Source organism: Physella acuta, unplaced genomic scaffold (assembly GCF_028476545.2).
Source record: "Physella acuta isolate Inbredline_101_S28 unplaced genomic scaffold, ASM2847654v3 ptg000661l, whole genome shotgun sequence".
Lineage (NCBI taxonomy): Eukaryota > Metazoa > Mollusca > Gastropoda > Physidae > Physella > Physella acuta.
In genome coordinates this window covers 267,645-289,823 of record NW_026732180.1, presented here as the reverse complement: position 1 = coordinate 289,823, position 22,179 = coordinate 267,645, and the positions used below count along the sequence as shown (strand labels likewise).

Below are 22,179 nucleotides of genomic sequence, written 5' to 3'. Positions count from 1 at the left end.
GGGAGGTTATCGTCCTTAACGAGCTACTGATAGTGTTTTAAAGCAAATATTTTCAGTGGCAGCATTGTTACTGTCGAATTCACAAATTATGAATTACTGAAAAGTAGAAAATGAAACAACTAAATAGCGGCGTATGATAGCGGCTCGTAAAATATAAAACACAATGTAAATACCTTTGTTATACCTAAGGAAAATAATAATATGTAACATGGATTCCTGAAATTTTGCCCTGTTTTAATTTTTAACGTTGGGATCCTCCATCAACATCCATACTCTCCTTTAGTATGTTCAGGCTTTTTTTTTCATTTATGGGAAGGGGTGATCGGAAAGTGTGACGACACATTTTTCCTTTCATCCGTTATTTCGGGCTTTAAAAGGTTGCTTTTGGTATTAATTCATTTATTAACTCAATGTTTATCGAGGTCAGTACATATTATAATAAACCGGGAGTGATCTCCCCTAAACTTTCTCGAATATTCTAATATAACACTACCGGGAATGGCAACTCGAGAAATAGACATGATTTTTAATCCACTTTAAATACTTAAACTTTTTAAAATAGAATAAAACCTTGTAGAAAAAAGAATTGCACACCAAGTGAACGCCAAATAAAGATGTGCATAATAGTGCGCAACATTATTAGTACTTTATAAATTTACGTGCGTTTTTTTTTTTGAGAAATCGGAAATAGCGTAAATTAGTACTTCCTGTCAACGGAATTTACTCAAAATTTGACAGAAGGCAGAGAATTAGATCTTTTACTTACATGTGAAATTTCATTTATCTATCTGAAATAGTACTCAAGTTATAGGCTTTTGAAAAATTCAAAGTAGAAAAAGTACCACTTTCGGTTATCGGAAATCGCTCAAAAGTTTATACGGATCTACGATTTTGATAAAATACTTATATATGAAATTTCATCAACCTAGCTGTAACGGTACTCAAGTAATCGTGTTTACACACAGACACACACAGACACACAGACATACGGACAAGATTGCACAATTATGTTTTTCCGTATCAGTGAGGTGTAAAACGTCGAGATTTGTAAAAAAAATCTCGATTTTTTTTTGCACGATTACAAGACTTTCTCTATACTTCGTATATACGAGAAAGTAAAAATGCAGTTTCAGGGGAACGGCGGAGGGGGTTATGTGTTGAGGTGTGGTGTTTTTAAAGAGAGTGGTGGTGGGGGGGGGGGAAGCGAAGATCTGGCTTTTTGTGAAAATGTGTTACAATTAGAGAAGGGGGGTTGGGTGCAAAATCGTCTGAAGAGTGAGTCGTCGTTAATGGGTGACCACTTTATGATTGTATATTGACGTCACCATCATTTTGGGCGGTGGCTTTATGTGACGATATGTAACGAGAAAAAAGAGGGTTGAGTTAATGGCGTAGCATTTATTTTGCATTTTTTAAGGATACAAATAATAAAAACACTGCTTATTTTGTTTTACATGTGTGACGACATTGTGTTAAACCAAATGTATTGAATAGTAGGACTTACAAATTATTAGTTCTCTCCCCCCCCCCCCTGAAGCAATTATCCCCTGTCATTTACCCCCCGCCAAGGAGGACACCCCCCCCCCCCCCCCCCCACACGGACACACCTCTTAAGGTACAGCTGGGGTTAGGGTTATGGTTAGGGTTACGGCTAGGGTTAGGGTTAGCGTTAGGGCTAGGGTTAGAGTTAGGGTTAGCGTTCTGGCCAAGGTTAGGATTATGGTTAGGGTTACGGCTAGGGTTAGCGTTAGGGCTAGGGTTAGAGTTAGCGTTCTGGCCAAGGTTAGGATTATGGTTAGGGTTACGGCTAGGGTTAGGGTTAGCGTTAGGGCTAGGTTAGAGTTAGGGCTAGAGTTAGAGTTTGGGCTAGGGCTAGCGTTCGTGCTAAGGTTAGGGTTATGGTTAGGGTTAGCGTTAGGGCTAGGGTTAGAGTTAGGGCTAGAGTTAGGGTTAGCGTTCGGGCTAAGGTTAGGGTTAGCGTTCGGGCTAAGGTTAGGGTTAGGTTCAGAATTAGAGTTAGTGTTATGGTCAGGGTTAGGATTAAGGCTAGGATTAGGGTTAGTGTTATGGTCAAGGTTAGGCTGAAACCTAAGTCTAGAGTTGGTTTTGGTTATGTGTTAAGTTTTAGGCTGAGGTGAATGCTTAGGGTTTGGTCATTTTTTTTATCGATTAGGATTAAGGAAATACATAGGTATAGAGTTTGAGTTAGGATCATAACTTGAGGCCGGGGGGGGGGGGGGGGATTCTCCAGGGGGGTTATTGACAAGGGGTAATTGCCCCGGGGGGTAAATACGGGAGGGGGGTCTCCTCCGGGGGGGGGGGGTAATTGACGGGGTGGGGGTAATGTCATGTAGCCAGGTCCACTATTAGAAAGCCACGATTCCAAACTTTGTAGCCTTATGTAGGTAATCTAATCTCATACAAGTTCTTGAAAGCAACATCAAAGACGAGAAATAAGAAGAGCCATCGTTGTCGGCTTATTTAACAGGGAAGTCTTAGTCTAAATCAATCCACGACAATGTCTTTAAGACAATAAACCTTAACTTTGCTTGAAATAACAATATCGTTCTTCATTCAGTCAAACTCAACATTATGGCTTCACTGAACTTTGTCATTGAAATGCATGTGTAGTTTGAAATGTGTGTCTGTTAAAATTGTACAGTTGATACCGAATATATCCAGCCTTTTTCTTCTTCGTTCAGTTGCTTTTCTTTCTGGATTTCTTTTATCTTTTGTCAATCCAAAAACAAGTGTTGTATCCCCAAGATAGGTTGCTATCCCCAACTATAGAGCCTCATCTACACGGGAGATTGAACTCAGGACTTCTCGGTTTAGCAACCACGAACTTTACAAGTTCTTGATTTTGGTATTGGCGTGTCAGTTTTCTTCTTTATTTAGTCGACATCTAAAGTTAAACAAAAACAGTTGCCTAGCTCAGCAAAAGTCAATGTAGGCCAATTATGCCCAGTGTAGCAATTAGCAACATCAAAGTTGATTTGGATTCCATGCAACACTCATTCCATACTTCTCTAGTGTGGATGTCTTTATTATTAATATTATCCTGTTTGTTTGATACTTTTCTTTAACTTAATAATAATAAACATAGGCACTTTTTGCCTGGAGTACAAACTGGGTCACAGTATTCTCTGGTAAACAATTAAGTTCTTTTCCAAATAAGTGCTCAGCTAATAGAAACAGCATTCCTAGATTATTATTATTTTTTTTTTTTTTTAAAAGGGCTTCAGCTGTTTTAATGTCAACTTGTGCTGGGAATACTGTAACTACATACAACCCTTTTCAGCTTTCAATCACTTGCATCTTATGTACAAAGTAAGAAAACCAAATACATCAAATTTTGAGAAATAATTTATTTATCAAACCTGACAATTGCATATAATTATAAAGCCAAACATTAATATATCAAGATTATTGCAATTATTACCATTTGCAGATTCTTGTTTAACTATGGTAGATGGAAGTATTAGTTGCCTTTTACATCACTTTTCACTTCCTGAAACAAAACAAAATGATTTTCTTAATCATCCATCTGAAATAATAAAATTAGCAAAAAAAAAAAAAATAATCTTTAGTTTAAATTAGTTTAATACATCAAAACAAAACAAGAAAAAAGTGATTGAATGAGATGAATCATGGCATAGATATCTATAAAATTTTGCTTTAGTGATAAAGGGGGAAAAATTTAAGTTATTTTAAGAGAAACATAAGATAGAGAAATAAACTATTAGGCCTAATTTAAATAATTTAATTCCTTTCTCCCTAAACACTACATGTAACCTTAAAAAAAGAAAACTTAAAATTTATCAATATTTACCTTGTGCTTAAATTCTTCTGTACATCTACTGTATCAGCTTGACGCTCATTAGGTATGCCTAGTTCCTGTTGAGCAGTTAAGACAGATTAAGTAAATAATTCAAATTTGTAAGACAAACCACTAAATGATAATGTTATATATATATATATATATATATATATATATATATATATATATATATATATATATATATATATATATATATATATATATATATATATATATATATATATATATATATATATATATATATCCTTCCTGCAAATCAGCATATTTTGCAAAACAAATATTTAAAAAAATACATATTGTATCAATCTTCACCACTGACTTGGTTTTACTAGGTAAAATACTTTTTAAATACAATATTTATACAAATAAAAATCTATCTCAATCAACATGTTCAAAATAAACCAAAGCAAACTTGTGATAACTTACCTGATTAATGTTTGAGAGGATTCACCCAGTTCTCGCCACTGAAGCAGATTAGATGCGTGTGTTATAATACTTGTGATATACTGATTGCAATTTTTTGCACTTTTAGTCCTGGAGATCTATGTTGTAGGCATAGACTGTTAAACCTGGATAGTAATATTATAGAAGTATATTATATCTAGTATAATATAAATATTTTAAAATATAAATGACACTAAATTATATTTATGATCATTGGAAATAAAAATGGTACAATCAAGTTATAAAAAACAAATTATAAAATTTAAAGCAGCTTATTAATAATTGTCATACCTTTTCCTGCTTTTATGTCAAATGTAAGAGGTAATAGAGAAAGAACATCTTGTGTCATTTAGTATGCTGTAGTCTTATTACTGGTAAAAATCAGATCTTCCCTTTTTTTTTGGGTGAACCTGTAAAAGAGAAATTACAACATGGATAAACACAATGAATTTCATATCTAATCCTCAACTAGTTACCCACCCCAATCATAACCTCATTTTTTAAAACCAATTTCTAAATATGTTTTCAGAACAAATTTATGTTAAGTCTACCTATTTTAATATTCAGAATACTAATATTTATCAAAACTACCTCCAGTTGAAATTCAAGATACCTTTATAAAAAGTTATTATGACTTTAACTTTGTGTAGTTGTTATTTAGGCTATTTGTTTATATTATTTAAATTAATATTTCATGCCTTGTTTTAAAAAGTTCTACAAGTCTACTTTTGATTTTATGGTATAATCTGATAAAAAATTAGGCTGCTTCATCTGAAAACTAAGGTCAATGCAAAGACTCCCAAATTAACGATAAGTAGGTTTGTATAGATATTGTATATAATTACTAGCCCAATAGTATTACTCTACGACCAATATATAGGACTTAATGTATCAGACCTAATTCCTATAATTAGGCCTACTAATCATTAAATAATTAATAGATCTAACAATTATGGGCCTTAGCTGACATAGAGAGCTGAATACTTAACTAAACATTTTAAAAAATTATGGTAAGCTAAGTGAGTTGAATTATTTTATTTAGATAGGCCTAGGCTATAATATACTCTATAGTAGTCTATAGTTAAGTGATAGCCGCAGAGTAGCGTATATCATAATAATTTCAAATGAAATCTATAAGCAACATTAAGCCTCTGCCTTGTTGCCTAATTAAAAACTAAAGCCTATTAAGCCTTTTCCTAATAAGCCTTTGGCCTAATTTAAATAACAGCCTATATAATATATAAATAGGCTAAACTACTTGTAAGACCTAATAATAGACTAATGACTAAGAGAGTGCTAGGCCCCTTTCCGATATTATATAATAAATGCTTGATCGATATCATAATCTAACACTGATTACATTAATTTACATAAGGCCATAACATCTTAACTCTAATGGCTAATAGTAATACTTTTTCTACTAATAAAATAGGCTAGGTCTGGTTTTAACTTAGGCCTAATAGTAATTAGTAATTATAATAAAGTAGGCCATTTTATGACATTTATAAAATTTTTAGTAGATGGCCGAGCCTTAAATTTAAATACTAAAATAGATTTAGCATACTATGCCTATTGTTGGTCTAATTAATAATTTATTTTTCATTTAGAATTTTAGATCTCCAAAACATAGGCCTAGGTCCTAAATAAATTATTTTTATTTTATTGAGCCCGCCTTAATGTATAAGTCAAGTATAAGATGTGATCTGTTTTTTTTTAATAAAAATAACCCTACACAATACTAGGGATTTATCTAATATCTAGTACTACTTTAGGCCTATTTAATTATTTATTAGTAGGCTGAATAAAATCTAAAGCTATACTTTATTACTATATTGGCCTATTATTCTATAATTAATTTATGTTTTCTTTCAATACATAGTAGGTCCTGTGGTACCTCAACATTCTAGTGCCTCGACATACCAGATTTTTTAAATACGAGCAGTTGAGCGAGTAATATTTCGCTTTGAGTTACGCGCAAAATTTGAGATACCATATTTCACAGTTTATGGAAAAGAAATACCCCCAAAAAGATGCAAATGATTATTTATCGCAGCTATTTAATTATAATAATAAGCATCTTACTCATATTTGCAGCATTATGAAAGGGAGAAAGAAATAAACTTCCTAAACAAGTTTTATTTTAAGCTACCAGCACATGAAAGTGACTTAAATTTAAAATTAAGCATGGCAAAAAAGAAGAGAAAAGCTGTCAAGAAAATTAAGCTACCATAGGCCCTAATAATTTTATGTTTAAGTCTTAATAAGTGCAACAATGCTCAGTGAATTTTAGCCATTAATGGCATTAAGTTTATGAATAATGTGTACTTTTGTGTAGCTTTAGTATATTTTTAGACCTAAGCCTAAGCTTGTAGATATAGATCTACAAACAATTTGAAATAGAAGAGATTTAAAATTGAATAGATCCTAAAGGACAGATATGCCACGGAGATAATTATCTTTCTATACTACTATCTAGATCTAGTCAATCTAGACTAGCTAGTGCTACTGAAAAATTACTAGATCTAGATCTAGCTAGATTCTGATTCTATCATTTACTTTCGACGCACTAGGCATACTTTTAACTTTCTCTCTCTAGATCTAGTCAATAATGTAGATTTCTAGATCTAGATCTAAATGTAAATCTAGATCTTGTAGATTTACGTAGGTTTTACATCAGTGTAAATCGTTGATCAAGTAGATCTAGTCTAGATCTAGATCTAGATCTGGACTAGCTCTCGTCAAAAGAAAATGGCTGGAATATTAGCTTCAAAACACCTACAGTTTATGCTTTCCTAATTGTGGAGAGCATGTTTAATTATTGTTTTATTTTCAACGACAGTGTTGACTGAGAAACCACCAAAGGGTTTTATTCTCAACGACACAGTCGGAGAGAGGCTCAACGATTCTGTCGTTGAGATGATCCGCATGGGGTGCATTGTACGTTACATCCCTTTAAAGGAAATCGCCAGTCAAATTTCGAGTGAACAAAATGTATCGATTACCAAATGCTAATTTAATTTTAATTTATTATGAAAAATATTGTAGATCAATAAAAGGAAGGTTTAAAAAGAGTTTTAATTGATGAATGTAAAAGATGATCGTTAAGTAAAAGAATTCTTAAACAAATATACTGAACAAATTAACATTAGCTATTAACAACTTTATGGATTCGGGTTTCAATCTCACGTTTGCCTGGTTCCGAGTAGCGATCTAAACGTAGCGAGTACATTATCAGGCAAGTTGTGGCGCTGCTACACCGTTCAAATTTTTAAAACCATGTTAATAATAATTCTATTTAATTAAGATTAAAGATTAATAATCTCTGCAGCTGAAGTCTGTAGCTCAGGTTATTTTGTTATTAACATTATTTTATTAATATTAAAAGTATCACCCTTTCTCTAGTTCTAAAATCTAGGTTAATTAATTGATTTGATTAAACTCATAGATCTAATATTCTAGATCTAGAATCTAGATTTAGAAAATTTAGATCTATTTATTTATTATTTAAAGATTTCTAGGCAGGACTACGGCCTAGTCTACATGAAATATTTAATTTATTTAATTAAATATTAGAATCTAGACCTAATCTAAAATATCAACAATAATTTAATTATAATTTAAGTTAGTAGAATAGATTATTTTATAGATTCTAGAATAAATCAGTATTAAATCAAGATTGGTATAGAATAGAATTTATAGATTATAGAATAGACACAATCTAGAATTTCTAGATCTAGACTTCTAGATCTAGTAATCTAGTTAGATCTAGATCTAGTAGTTAAGTACTAAGTAGTAGACTAGTTATATAGTTCTAGTAAGTATTTATTAAGTATAGTCAGACAATCTAGATTTCTAGGTGTCGATTCTAGTAGTATCTAGATCTAGTCTCTTGTGCTCTCAAACTCGAGATCTAATCTAGTTGGATGTACCTAGATGGAACATAAATAAAATAATAAATAATAAACAACTGTCTAGCAATAACTAACAACTGTCTAGCAATAACTAACAACTGTGAATTTTTAAAATTTCAATACTAGATCTGCGAAAATACTTCACAATATAGATCTATATATATTATATATATATATTTATTTATTTATACACACATTCTGTGTTGTATCTCAACATACTCGTACCCAACAACTTGACATAAGACTTTTGAATTACGAGCTTTCATGTGAATGATATGGTGAAAGCTATTTTTCAGTAGACTAGTATAGAACACTATTCTGGTATTTTCAGGTGTAATTTGGTGACAGCTATGCCAGAGGCTTGTGCATTTATTTACAGAGGGTTGGTGTTGTAAACAAGAACAGTTTAATCAAAATGGAGAGCAATGCTGGTGGTAAATCAATTTAATCAATTATTTAAAGTTTTGTTTGCAAGTTGAGTTTAATGACATTGATTGAAGCATTGTCTTGGTTCTTTACACTGGGTAAATTCATCCAGCACATACATCTTATCTATACTGCATATTATTATTTATACTGCATATAGAAAATGCATTGCAAACACTAAACATTCATTGTTGTAAGCTAATCAGTCATCATAGAATTTTCTTATTAAATTACACTATATAGCTTTGAAATGACCATTATACAATGTAAAAAACAAAAAGGAGGACTGTTCTTTTCTTAAAGCCATCAATAACAATGCAACAGCATAAAAAAAAGTAGATCAAACAACAACTTAATCTTATCTCCATCATTTGATTTTTGTTCTTTAATTGTAGTTTTTAATGTAGTTCACTTGTTATGTCTGATGTCATTAATTTGTCATGATATCAGTAATCACTGTCCACTGTATCAGTTACTCATCACTGTGTCCACTGTATCAATTGGGCATCACTGTGTCCACTGTATCAGTTAGTTATCACTGTGTCCACTGTTGCAAAAAGTGGGGTCGGCGAGGTCGAGTTGGTAAAGCTCATGGTTGCTAAACCGAAAAAGTCTCGAGTTTGAACCCTCGGGCAGATGAGGCTCGTTAGCTGCGGACAGCCACTCTTCTAGGAGAGACAACTCCAAAATTAAACAACTGCTGCCTTGTAGTTTGTTCTTGGTTGGACAAAGGCTATGGAAGCAAATCCAAAAAGAAAAGCAGGCTGAAATCGGAGTCAATGGCCTCAATGGCGCATAACCAGTTGACACGTAACGCTTAATTGTGTTGGAGGCGTGGTTTGAGTCGGCAAAAAGCTCATGGTTGATAAATTCGAAGTAAGGCTCGAGTTCAAACCCACTGGCAGATAAATCTCGATCCCCTTCAACACTAATAATTAAGAACGAAGAAGAAGAAGACTGTGTCCACTGTTGCAAAAAGTCATCTCTATGTCCACTGTATCAATTACTCATCTCTGTGTCCAGTATCAATTACTCATCTCTGTGTCCAGTATCAATTACTCATCTCTGTGTCCAGTATCAATTACTCATCTCTGTGCTCTACTGTATCAATTAGTCATCTCTGTGTCCACTGTAGCAACAAGTCATCACTGTGTCCACTGTTTGAAGTAGCCACTAGAAACATGATAAAATAAACACTTCATGCAGTAAAGGACTTTATATTTCAACTTACTATTACATGAATATTGGCATCACAGTATTATATATTAAACTTACAATAAAGTTAATTATCAACAAAGTTCAATTTAATAATATTATTTTACAGATCTCTATCCGTGTCAATATTGCAAAGTGGCATTTTCAAATGTTTCCTTTTTGAAGACACATTTGAAATTCAAACATGGAGGAGAAGAAATTGCCAATTGGACTTTAGCTCTCACTTCTAAGAATAGTGAACATTCTTTCCAACCATCAAGTTTTCATCAACATCTTACAATTTTTATGAAAAAAAAGGCTTACAAGTGTGACAGATGTAATAAATGTTTTACAAAGCTTAGCCAATTGAAGAAACACCTTACAAATAGCATAGAAAAAAAGACTCATAAGGGTGACACAGAAATTGGCCATTTAAAAAAACAGCTAAAAAATAATACTCTTGAAAAGCCTTACAAGTGTGACATATGTGGTAAATATTTTATAAAGCTTTACCAAATAAAGAAACACCTTAAAACTCATACAGGATTAAAGCCTTTTACTTGTGAAACATGTGGCAACTGTTTTTTGCAGTTTGCAGGTTTACAGAGACACCTTCTAATTCATTCAGGAGAAAGGCCTTACATGTGTGACAAATGTGGTAAAAGCTTTTTACAGTTGTCAAATTTAAAGAGTCACCATAGACATCATACTGGAGAAAAACCTTTCAAATGTGGCACATGTGGTAAAGGTTTCAAAGAATGTAGCAGTTTACTGAGACACCATAGAGTTCATACAGGAGAAAAGCCTTTCAAGTGTGACAAATGTGGTAAATATTTTACAGATTCATCAAACTTAATGAAACACTTAAGAAGAATTCATACTGGAATAAAACCATACAAGTGTGATACGTGTGGTAAATGTTTCACAGCATTTTGGGATTTAAAAAAACATGTTAAAATTCATTCAGGAGAAAAGCCCTACAATTGTGTCAAATGTGGTAAATGGTTTAAGGATCGTGACTACCTAAAGAAACATGTTAAAATACATTCAGATTATAAGCCTTACAAGTGTGACAAATGTGGTAAATGTTTCACAACAAGTCATTGTTTAAAAAACCACCTAAGATTTCACACAGGTGAATTACCTTACAGGTGTGACAATTGTGGTAAATCTTTTGTATTAAAGAGAACTCTACAGATCCACTCTACAATTCATACTAAACCTCATAAGTGTGACAAATGTGGCAAACGCTTCATGGAGCTATTAAAGTTTCAGAAACACTGTGGAATTTATAGATGTGAAAAGCAATACAAGTGTGACAAATGTGGTAAATGTTTCACAACAAATCATTTTTTAAACAACCACATTAGAATTCACAGATGAATTACCGTACAGGTGTGACAAATGTGGTAAATCTTTTGCATTGAAGAGCAGTCTGCGGAACCACTTTTTAATTCGTCATAAGTGTGGCAAATGTGGTAAATGTTTCACACAAAGTAAAAGTTTACAGAAACACCAAGCAATTCATACTGGTGAAAAGCCTTTCATGTGTGAAAAATGTGGTAGATGTTTTGCACTCCTGACTTATTTACAGAACCACTGTAAAATTCATTTAGGAGAAAAGCCTTACAACTGTAAGAAAGGTGATAAGTTTTTCACTCACATTAAATCTGTACAGGAACACCATAGAATCCATTCTGGTGAAAAGCCTTACATGTGTGACAAATGTGGTAAATGTTTTGTAAGGCTGACCAATTTACTGAACCACTGTAAAATTCATCTAGCAGAAAAGCCTTACATGTGTGATAAATGTGGAAAATGTTTTGCATTCTTGTACATTTTACAGTCACACAATAGAATTCATACAGGAGAAAAGCCTCACAAGTGTAACTTTTGTGGTAAATGTTTCACACTAGAATCAGGTTTAAAGAAGCATCAAAGACTTCATACTGAAGAAAAACCTTACAAATGTGCCAATTGTGGTAAATGTTCCAATAATTTAGCAGGTTTAGAAAAACACCTTAAAACACATATAGGAAAAAAAAATTACTTGTGCATCATATGTGGTAAATGTTTCTCAGACACTTACACTTTACAGAACCACCAAAACATTCATAAAAGAGAAAAGCCTTACAATTGTGACAAATGTGGTACTCGTTTTGCACTACAGAGTACTTTACAGAAACACCAACATATACATGAGAAAAGCCTTACAAATTGACAAAACACCTTAGAATTCATACAGGAGAGAAGCAAGTGTGACAAATGAGGTAAAAGTTTTTCTGATCTCAAAAATGATTCTTGCATGTCTTTTGGAGATAAGCATGACCTGAAGTGTCCTTTGATTTGCCCTGTATAGTGAATTACCTTTCTTTGTGAAATATTGTTAAAGTTAAAGATTAATTATTGTTTTCTGTTTGACTGTTAGCATTTTTTTTTTTAAATTTAATTTCAAGGTTTTTCTTTGTTATTTTTTTGTTTAGTTTTGTTCAAGTTCAATTGAGAGAGTGTGTAGGTGCTTAGTACATTCTAGTAAATTAGTTTTAAACTAATATGTACTTGGTTAAAGTCAGCAAGGTAGAGCAATATTCAATTAAACATAGCTATTTGAGATAAATCCATGGTAAAATAAATGTGTGCACAATTATATTTCTTACCATTATTACTTTTTCACAACAATTCCACTTTTTCTAAGTGCTTATGAAAATATAAAGCAAAATATAGCGGTATTGTAAACCTTTTAAAACTTTGACCTACCTAGGTGTAGCTAAATGTATATTTAGCCTGTCTATAGCTACAGGACAAAATTTAGCTAAAAATATATATGAAGTATTAAGGAAGCAATCAGATGAGCGGAATATTACATATATAGACTATTAGTTTTGTTTTCTTTAATAAAAATCTTTGCATACATTTTGTGTTCTGTTTGTTATTAATATCGTGAAGCTAAATAAATCTAATTAAATGTAACTAGTTTTAAGAATGATTATAAATTTTAAAATCTGAAAACTAAACTCATTTTACTTTCAGCACATTAATGGTCAAGGTTCGTAAATCCTTACAATGTTGCATTATTTAACTAAAAGTATAAGCAAAATCCTACGCCCTGCTTGTTCAAGACTAGTGTCCCCTTGTAAAGAAAGTAAAATAAAGTTCCCCTGGCAACCCACAGGGCAGGTGAAGGATAGTTCACCAGTTTCAGTGACCTCAGCATATGAAGGGATAGTGTGGTCAGCGGCGGGGGGTGCGGACCGCACCGGGTGACACCAAGGCAAAGAATAGCAAAATATATAGAGGAAAAGTTGAGGGGGGGGTGGAAATTGAAAGTTTGTCCCCGGGAAGGGTCGCTACGCCTCTGGGGGGGGGGGGTGACACCTAACCTCGCCACGCCACTGGTCAGCGGTCGTCGTCGACAGCCCTGGGAAACACGCCAACCCCAGCAGATTGACACGCCAACCCCAGCAGATTGACACGCCAACCCCAGCAGATTGACACGCCAACCCCAGCAGATTGACACGCCAACATAACCAGCTGAAACTTAAAGGAGCTCTTGATTAGGTCCTTTATTTTTTTAAATAACATTGTGCTGTAGTTGCGCCACATATGCATACATATATAATTTCATCAGCGAACAATAATACTATTAATTTAACTACAACCTTTTATATAATTAAAAGATAGAAAAGGAAAATTAAACAACAACATTATGTTTCCTAGTAACTTGTAACCCAACATTGTGCGTCAACTTGCTGCAAGACAATTTTTAATAAACAGACTTTCTCCCAATTTTTTTTTTTTAAAAAGTGGCCTAAGAAAAAACGTGTAACTGGTGTGTAACCAATAGGTAGAAGCTATGCACATAGGTATAAGTATAAGTGTCTCAAATCGAATAAGGCGAACTTTTTTTTATGCTTAGGTTTGCTTTGCTGAATTGATTTTTTTTCTTCAGGAAATGGATAGGCTTACTTGCGGCGACGAACAAGTGCTTGCATTCCAACGAGAAACTGCTAAAGTGGCTTGCACCCCTTTTAAGTCACCGCCTGTACATAACCCCCGCCCCAAAATAACAGCAGTAGGACAATACCCCCCTCCCCATCCTATCAATTACCCACCCGTCATTTAGAGAAAGCGATAGGGGTAGGGGGGAGATTAAGAATGAGTAAGGAGTAATATAGGTATGTGTAAGTACAGGAGCCGGTTCGGGTATAAGCAGAGGCGTAGCGATGGGGGGGGGGGGGGGGGGGGGGGAAATACGTTCCCGGGCGCCGACCTTAGGGAGCGCCAAAACGGGTTGGAAAAAGTAATCGAAAGTTTGAGGGGGGGGATGCAAATTGAAAGTTTGTCCCAGGGCGCCGCAAAGGGTCGCTACACCTCTGGGTACAAGTATTGGTGCAGGTATAGGGTAAGAATGCGAATAGAAAAAATAAAATGGGATAGGGGAAAAGGTATTGAAAAGGATAGATTTAAGAGTGGTATAGTTATGGGTGTTGGTAAATTGCGAAATGGCGAGGGGGTAAATTTGTAAGAAGGGTGCGAAAACTGGCGGTCGCTCGACATTTTTGTCTCGCAACTTACCCCCACCTGCTATTTACTCTGGGTGGGGGTAAAATGCGAAGCTGTGTGCGAACATAAAACCGCACCCGATTTACCATGAACTTTCATGCAGACAAAAGCAGTGGTGTAGCTATGGGAGGGCGGGTGGCCCGGGAGCAGACCTTTGTTTCTTCCAGACTTTTTTCTCCGGGAATGCACTTGAAATTTTCGGGGAGGGGGGTGGGGGGGAGGGGCGGACATCAATTTCCGGGGTGGGGGGGAGGGAGCGGACACTGCCAAAAGTATATATTTTCTATATAAATTCCATTTCGTTCCGAAGAGATGCCTGGAAGAAATTCTGGAGCAGACCCCAAGGGGGCGCCAAAAGGGAAAGAAAAATTAATTTAAAAGCTCGTTTTATTAAGCTGAAGTATCGAATTATACACAGCCAAAGTTACGAAAATAAACGACTACAAGGTTTTACACACTGATTTTACTGTTTTCTATATCAATTTTGAGGCACCGAAAGAGAAAATAGTTACTGGTAAGAAGGGTCGCAAACCTTTCCCACTAGGGGTGAGGGGCGTTTTTCACAGACTTGAATAACTATGAAATAGAAATGGGAGGGAGGAGGCGAAAATTTACATTCCACACCGGGCGCCGGAATAGGTAGCTACGCCTCTGGGCGAAAAACGTTTCGTTTGTATTGCTATAACTTTCGATTTTTCTGTCCTAGACATGCTGATTTTTCTCAACCTCTTTCTTTTGTGTCGACTTAAAATACCATCTTTTTCGAAGCCGCCCGAAATACCGCATTTAAAATTTGTTTCCATCGCTAGGCGTGCCGAAGATAGATCTATAATCTAGATAAACTTCTTTCTTTCGTGTGGAATACCAAAGCCGCCTTCGAACATCACCGCTGCCGCCACAAGCAGAAACTTGTATTGTAGCAAAGAAATACTAGATTTATTAATTATTATTATGGCCGCCAGCGATTTATTTTTTCATCTCATGGACCCGGTGTCGTCGCTAGGTGTCACTTGGTTAAAGATAGGAATGTATTAGCCTTACATTAACAAGGTTGGGGATCATGGTTATGTTTATGGTTATGCTTACTGTTCGAGTTAGTGTAATATATAGGCCTATTTTTTTAACGCATCCAACATTTAAATGAAAAAATTAAATACTTCCAAAACCCCGGCAGCACCGGGTATCAGCTGCTAGTATTCATTATAAGTATTTATAAGTTACATCCCTTTAATGGAAATCGCCAATCAAATTCGAGTGAGCAATATGTATCGATTACCAATGCTAATTTAATTTAAATTTATTTTGAAAAATTTTGTTGATCAATATAATGAAGGTTTAAAAAAATTAAATTGATAAATTTAAAAGCAGATAGTTAAGTAAAGTAATTCTTAAACAAATATACTGAACAAATTAACATTATCTATTAACAACTTTATGGATTCGGTTTTCAATCTCACGTTTGCCTGGTTCCGAGTAGCGATCTAAGCGTAGCGGGTACATTATCAGGCAAGTTGTGGCGCTGCTACACCTTTCAAATTTTTTAAAACCATGCTCTAATAATTCTAATTAAGATTATTTAGATTAAAGATTTAAAATCTCCGCAGCTGAAGTCTGTAGCTAAGGTTATTTTGTTCTTAACATTATTTTATTAATATTAAAAGTATCACCTTTTCTCTAGTTATAAAATATAGCCTAGATTGGGCTAGATTCTAGAATATTCTAGATTAATTTGATTTTATTAATTTAAAGATTCTGGGACTAGACCTAGTATCTAGACTCTAGATCTACGCCATTCTACGGCCTACATATCTAGATCTAGAGTTGCCGTCCGACCTGCGCTCACTGAGCGGAACTTCTTATTTCCATTAGGCGCTATTTAATGACCGTTTCACATACAAACAAACCGAAAGTATCCTGTAAGTCTACATCCATTCTACTATATAATGTTGTATGAGTCATTTTGTATTCATACGCATAGCATTGGAGATAATTGAAATCCCGGTTATGAACCACCGTTCGCTCACGACAATCACTTTTTTTTTTTGTTTTTCTACATGATTCTAGATTGGTATAGAATAGATAGACAGAATCTAGATCTAGATCTAGTAAGTAATCTAATTAAGTCTAAGTGTAGTAAGTAGACTAGATCTAGTAGTAGTAAGTAGAATCTATGGTCATAGTCAGACAATCAAGATTGCTAGGCCCCTAGTTGTTGATTCTAAATCTTGATCATCTAGTCACTAGTCTCTTGTCACAAGAGACTTACATTCTGTGTGGTACCTCAACATACTAGTGCCCAACAACTTGACATAGGACTTGTGAATTACAAGCTTTCATGTGAATGATAAGGTGAAAGCTATTTTTCAGTTGACTAGTATAGAATAGTATACTGATATTTTCAGGTGTAATTTGGTGACAGCCATGCCAGAGACTTGTGCATTTATTTACAGAGGGTTGGTGTTGTAAACAAGAACAGTTTGATAAAAATGGAGAGCAATGCTGGTGGTAAATCAATTTCATCAATTATTTAAAGTTTTGTTTGCAATTTGAGTTTAAAGTTTAAGGTGATCAATGACATTGATTGAAGCATAGTCTTGGTTCTTTACACTGGGCAAATTCATCCAGCACATACATCTTATCTAGGGTGTGTCATAAGATTTTTAGCTTTATTTTTGTTTAAGAAGACTAAAACAATTAAAAACTATATTTGATTACCTTTAATTTGGTTCTAACTTTAATTATCAGAATTCATCAATAGCCTAGGAAATTTTTTTTTTTTTTTAAAGTTTTTTTTTTTAATGATACTGATATGATAATTTTTAAGCTGTGTTATTGTGACACATTAGAACATTCAACAATCAAATACATGGTGGGCTAAATAGCGGGCTTTGTGTTGGCTGTTGCCTCGGTCAAGTTATTATTTTCATTTATTTGTTTTTCAGGGTCAAATATATTTTTAATGATTAAATTTAATCTATTACAACAGGGTACCTAATTTTTTATCAGTTGCAAAAGCTTATAGAATGTACATTATCTTCAGCTACCTTGTACTCAGCAAAATGAATAAATATACTGCATATGAAAAATGCATTGCAAACACTAAACATTGTTGTAAGCTAATCAAAGGCATCGTAGAATTTTCTCATTAAAGTAATTACAATATTATAGCGTTGAAATGGCCGTTATACAATGTAAAAAACAAAAAGGAGGACTGTCCTTTTCTTAAAGCCATCAATAACAATGCAACAGCATAAAAAAAAGTAGATCAAACAACAACTTAATCTTATCTCCTTGATTTGATTTTTGTTCTTTAATTGTAGTTTTTATGTAGTTCACTTGTTGTGTCTGATGTCATTAATGTGTCATGATATTAGTAATCAGTGGGTCCACTGTATCAGTTACTCATCACTGTGTCCACTATCAATTGGTCATCACTGTGTCCACTGTTGCAACAAGTAATCTCTATGTCCACTGTATCAATTAGTCATCTCTGTGTCCACTGTATCGATTAGTCATCACTATGTCCACTGTATCAATTAGTCATCTCTGTGTCCACTGTTGCAGCAAGTCATTACTGTGTCCACTGTTTGAAGTAGCCACTAGAAACATGATAAAATAAACACTTCATGCAGTAAAGGACTTTATATTTCAACTTACTATTACATGAATATTGCCATCACAGTATTATATATTAAACTTACTATAAACTTAAACATGAAAAAATTTCAATTTAATAATATTATTTTACAGATCTCTATCCATGTCAATATTGCAAAGTGGCATTTTCAAATGTTTCCTTTTTGAAGGCACATTTGAAATTCAAACATGGAGGAGAAGAAATTGCCAATTGGACTTTAGCTCTCACTTCTAAGAATAGTGAAATTTTTTTCCAACCATCAAGTTTTCATCAACATCTTACAATTTTTATGAAAAAAAAGGCTTACAAGTGTGACAGATGTAATAAATGTTTTACAAAGCTTAGCCAATTGAAGAAACACCTTAGAAATAGCATAGAAAAAAAGACTCATAAGGGTGACACAGAAATTGGCCATTTAAAAAATCAGCTAAAAAATAATACTGTTGAAAAGCCTTACAAGTGTGACATATGTGGTAAATATTTTATAAAGCTTTACCAAATAAAAAAACACCTTAAAACTCATACAGGATTAAAGCCTTTTACTTGTGAAACATGTGGCAACTGTTTTTTGCAGTTTTCATGTTTACAGAGACACCTTCTAATTCATTCAGGAGAAAAGCCTCACAGGTGTGACACATGTGGTAAAAGCTTCTTACAGTTTTCAAATTTAAAGAGTCACCATAGATATCATACTGGAGAAAAACCTTTCAAATGTGGCACATGTGGTAAAGGTTTCACAGAATGTAGCAGTTTACTGAGACACCATAGAGTTCATACAGGAGAAAAGCCTTTCAAGTGTGTCAAATGTGGTAAATATTTTACAGAATCATCAAACTTAACGAAACATTTAAGAATTCATGCTGGAATAAAACGTTACAAGTGTGATACGTGTGGTAAATGTTTCACAGCTTTTTGGGATTTAAAAAAACATGTTAAAATTCATTCAGGAGAAAAGCCTTACAATTGTGACAAATGTGGTAAATGGTTTAAGGATCGTGACTACCTAAAGAAACATGTTAAAATACATTCAGATTATATGCCTTACAAGTGTGACAACTGTGATAAAAGTTTTTCACAGCTTACTTACTTAAAGATGCACCTTAGAAATCAAAACTTAGAAAAGACTTTCAAGTGTGACAAATGTGGTAAATGTTTCACAACAAGTCATTGTTTAAAAAACCACCTTAGATTTCACGCAGGTGAATTACCTTACAGGTGTGACAAATGTGGTAAATCTTTTGTATTGAAGAGCACTCTACAGATCCACTCTACAATTCATACTAAACCTCATAAGTGTGACAAATGTGGCAAACGCTTCATGGAGCTATTAAAGTTTCAGAAACACTGTGGAATTTATAGATGTGAAAAGCCATACAAGTGTGACAAATGTGGTAAATGTTTCACAACAAGTCATTTTTTAAACAACCACATTAGAATTCACACAGATGAATTACCATACATGTGTGACAAATGTGGTAAATCTTTTGCATTGAAGAGCAGTCTGTGGAACCACTTTTTAATTCATGCTAAACGTCATAAGTGTGATAAATGTGGCAAATGTTTCACCCGAAGTAAAACTTTACAGAAACACCAAGCAATCCATTCTGGTGAAAAGCCTTTCTTGTGTGAAAAGTGTGGTAAATGTTTTGCACTCCTGACCTATTTACAGAACCACTGTAAAATTCATTTAGGAGAAAATCCTTACAACTGTAAGAAAGGTGACAAGTTTTTCACTCACATTAAATCTGTACAGGAACACCAAAGAATCCATTCTGGTGAAAAGCCTTACATGTGTGACAAATGTGGTAAATCTTTTGTAAGGCTGACCAATTTACAGAGCCACTGTAAAATTCATCTAGCAGAAAAGCCTTACATGTGTGAAAAATGTGGTAAATGTTTTGCATTCTTCTACATTTTACAGTCACACAATAGAATTCATACAGGAGAAAAGCCTCACAAGTGTAACTTTTGTGGTAAATGTTTTACACATGAATCAGATTTAAAGAAGCATCAAAGAATTCATACTGGAGAAAAGCCTTACAAGTGTGTCAATTGCGATAAATGTTTTACACATTTGTCAAGTTTAAAGAAGCATCAAAGAATATATACAGGAGAAAAACCTTACAAATGTGTCATTTGTGGTAAATGTTTCACACAGCTTACAGTTCTAAAGAGGCATCATAGAATTCATTCAGGAGCAAAAAACCTTACAAGTTTGACAAATGTGGTAGATGTTTCTCTCAGGCTTACTGTTTAGCGAGACACCATAGAATTCATCCTAATGAAAAACCTTACAATTATAGCAAATTGTTTTGGGATCTTGGCTACTTAACAAAACACAATTTATACAGAAGAAAAACCAGTGTGTTAAATAAGGTGAAAGCTTTTCTGATCTTTCACATTTCTCCAACCAGCAAAGAGAGCCCACAACTGTAATTATCTGTGTGAGATAAGCATGACTTGAAGTGTCATCTGATGTGCCTTGTATAGTGAATGACCTTTTTTAATCTAGTTTCATTGTTCAAATTTTAATTCTTGTTATTTGTTTTACTTTTACTGTTAGCAATTAAATTTTTTTCTTAAAAATCATGCTTTTCTTTGTTCATTTATTCAGTTGAGTTAGTATGTAGGTGCTTAGTACTCTCTGGTCACTTCTAGTACAAGTTTTTGTTAAATTGAAGGGGTTGTAACAAGTTATATTTTTTTTTAATGTCCAACTGTTTGTTTAAAATCCCAGTAAAAACTGCAACAGATGTAGACTGCACATACAATTCTACTACTTCAGTAGTTGGAGATTTCCTTGTATAACGTTCATTAAGTCAATGTTTGTCTATTTTCTATACAAATTTTATTAAATAATGATCAACAATTTGCCACTCTTTGAAATAGTACAATGGTAGGATGTTCGTCTGCTAAGCTGAAAGTCTTAAGTTTGGGTCCAAGGCTAATGGTAACGTTTGTCTGCTAAGGGGGGGGGGGGGGGGGGGGGGTAACAGGTTATTACAATTCTCAACCAACCCCTCTTTCCTCAGGCATATATATTGCAACGTTGAGTTAATGTAACTCACTGCCCCCGCCCCCCCCCCCCCCCAGTCACCCCCACGGTGATTGCTTTAAACTGTGCTCAGATAATACTAACAATTTGTACCTATATTCGGTTATAAATTCAGCTGGATATTGCATGTTTTCTTAGCAGGTTTACGTCATGGTGTGTGTGTCGCAGAGGCGTATCCAGGTTTTCAGTGTAGGGGGAGCGAAAATAGCAAAAAAAAAAGGCGCCGAATTTGTAATATCTTCTATATACGTATATATATATATATATATAGGCCTATATATATATATGTGTGTTTTTGTGTGTGTATATATATATATATACACATATATATATATGTATATATATATATATATATATATATATATATATATATATTAGCTGTATGTTGTCGCTTCGCTATGATGTAAAATAAATTGAAAGTAGCACTCTGAAGAAATTAAAAAAAAACATACACATTGTAGGGCGAGAAAAAAAAATATGTAGGCTGACAAAACAAAAAAAAATGTATCAATCTAAACAAGAAAAATAAACACACACTACAACCAAAAACAATGAACGCAGCATAATCTGTTTTGTAATCCTTGTAAAAAAATTACATAATAATTTCTGGGACATTTATTAAGACGAGCGAAAAGGGGAAATAATCACTTTTTTAATATAAATATGTATATGTCTACACATTTAATTATAAATATCAAAACAACTCAATAATTACTTAATAATTTAATAAAGTAGCTTAACGCTATTCGGTTTTACAAAAATATTTTGTCTACAATCAGAATTATAATTATTGTCATTATAAATGCTAAAATATTACAGAATAATGAAAGTTTTTAAATCAGAGTTGGTATAAAACCCAGCTTTTCAATTTACATGTATTAAATTCGGATAAATAGACTACAGATAACCAATATATAGGTCTTGCTTTTCAAATCATACATGGTAAAGTTAGCTACCGACTTTTTGTGTTCTTTAAAGATCATTTTTTTTAAACATAATGATAAGGTATGGGTTAGGTCACTGTATTGCTCACACACCATTTTACTTGTAATTGCAAAAACAATATTCACAGAGATTTACGTTTCAAAAGCTATGATTCTGGTGGCAT

The 22,179-nt window shown here is 33.7% G+C and overlaps 2 protein-coding genes and 1 long non-coding RNA gene across 7 annotated transcripts; 2 read left to right on the top strand and 1 right to left on the bottom strand.

Annotated features, from left to right (window-relative positions):
- Window positions 1-3,840: 3,840 nt before the first annotated feature.
- On the bottom strand, window positions 3,841-7,214 carry LOC131948822 (uncharacterized). Of its 5 annotated transcripts, none has more exons than XR_009388076.1 (4): window positions 7,065-7,214; window positions 4,577-4,695; window positions 4,268-4,410; window positions 3,841-3,897 (listed from the first exon to the last, which is right to left on the bottom strand). It is a non-coding gene; the product is annotated as an uncharacterized LOC131948822 (long non-coding RNA). The 5 variants fall into 5 exon arrangements; XR_009388078.1 differs by lacking the exon at window positions 7,065-7,214 and adding an exon at window positions 6,862-7,007; XR_009388077.1 differs by lacking the exon at window positions 7,065-7,214 and adding an exon at window positions 6,842-6,860.
- A 330-nt stretch (window positions 7,215-7,544) lies between these two features.
- On the top strand, window positions 7,545-11,505 carry LOC131948835 (zinc finger protein 708-like). The gene is made up of 7 exons (XM_059310529.1): window positions 7,545-7,631; window positions 8,528-8,630; window positions 9,947-10,558; window positions 10,784-10,883; window positions 10,968-11,143; window positions 11,187-11,378; window positions 11,495-11,505. The coding sequence occupies exons 2-7, from the start codon at window positions 8,612-8,614 to the stop codon at window positions 11,503-11,505; spliced, it is 1,110 nt and encodes a 369-aa protein (XP_059166512.1). The 5' UTR covers window positions 7,545-7,631; window positions 8,528-8,611.
- Window positions 11,506-11,553: 48 nt separating this feature from the next.
- LOC131948833 (zinc finger protein 208-like) lies at window positions 11,554-20,527 on the top strand. The gene is made up of 3 exons (XM_059310528.1): window positions 11,554-11,987; window positions 18,130-18,255; window positions 18,544-20,527. The coding sequence occupies exons 1-3, from the start codon at window positions 11,615-11,617 to the stop codon at window positions 20,271-20,273; spliced, it is 2,229 nt and encodes a 742-aa protein (XP_059166511.1). The 5' UTR covers window positions 11,554-11,614; the 3' UTR covers window positions 20,274-20,527.
- The last annotated feature ends 1,652 nt before the right edge of the window (window positions 20,528-22,179 follow it).

Excerpts from the sequence above, each read along its gene's own strand:
- LOC131948835 (XM_059310529.1), top strand. Across the intron at positions 10,884-10,967 it reads TCAGATTATAAGCCTTACAA|GTGTGACAATTGTGGTAAAT; the intron begins GTGTGACAAATG and ends ATTACCTTACAG. Across the intron at positions 11,144-11,186 it reads ATACAAGTGTGACAAATGTG|AATTCACAGATGAATTACCG; the intron begins GTAAATGTTTCA and ends CAACCACATTAG.
- LOC131948833 (XM_059310528.1), top strand. The coding sequence starts at position 11,615 with ATGTGTGATAAATGTGGAAAATGTTTTGCATTCTTGTACATTTTACAG. Across the intron at positions 11,988-18,129 it reads TACTCGTTTTGCACTACAGA|ATCTCTATCCATGTCAATAT; the intron begins GTACTTTACAGA and ends ATTATTTTACAG. Across the intron at positions 18,256-18,543 it reads AGCTCTCACTTCTAAGAATA|GATTAAAGCCTTTTACTTGT; the intron begins GTGAAATTTTTT and ends AAACTCATACAG.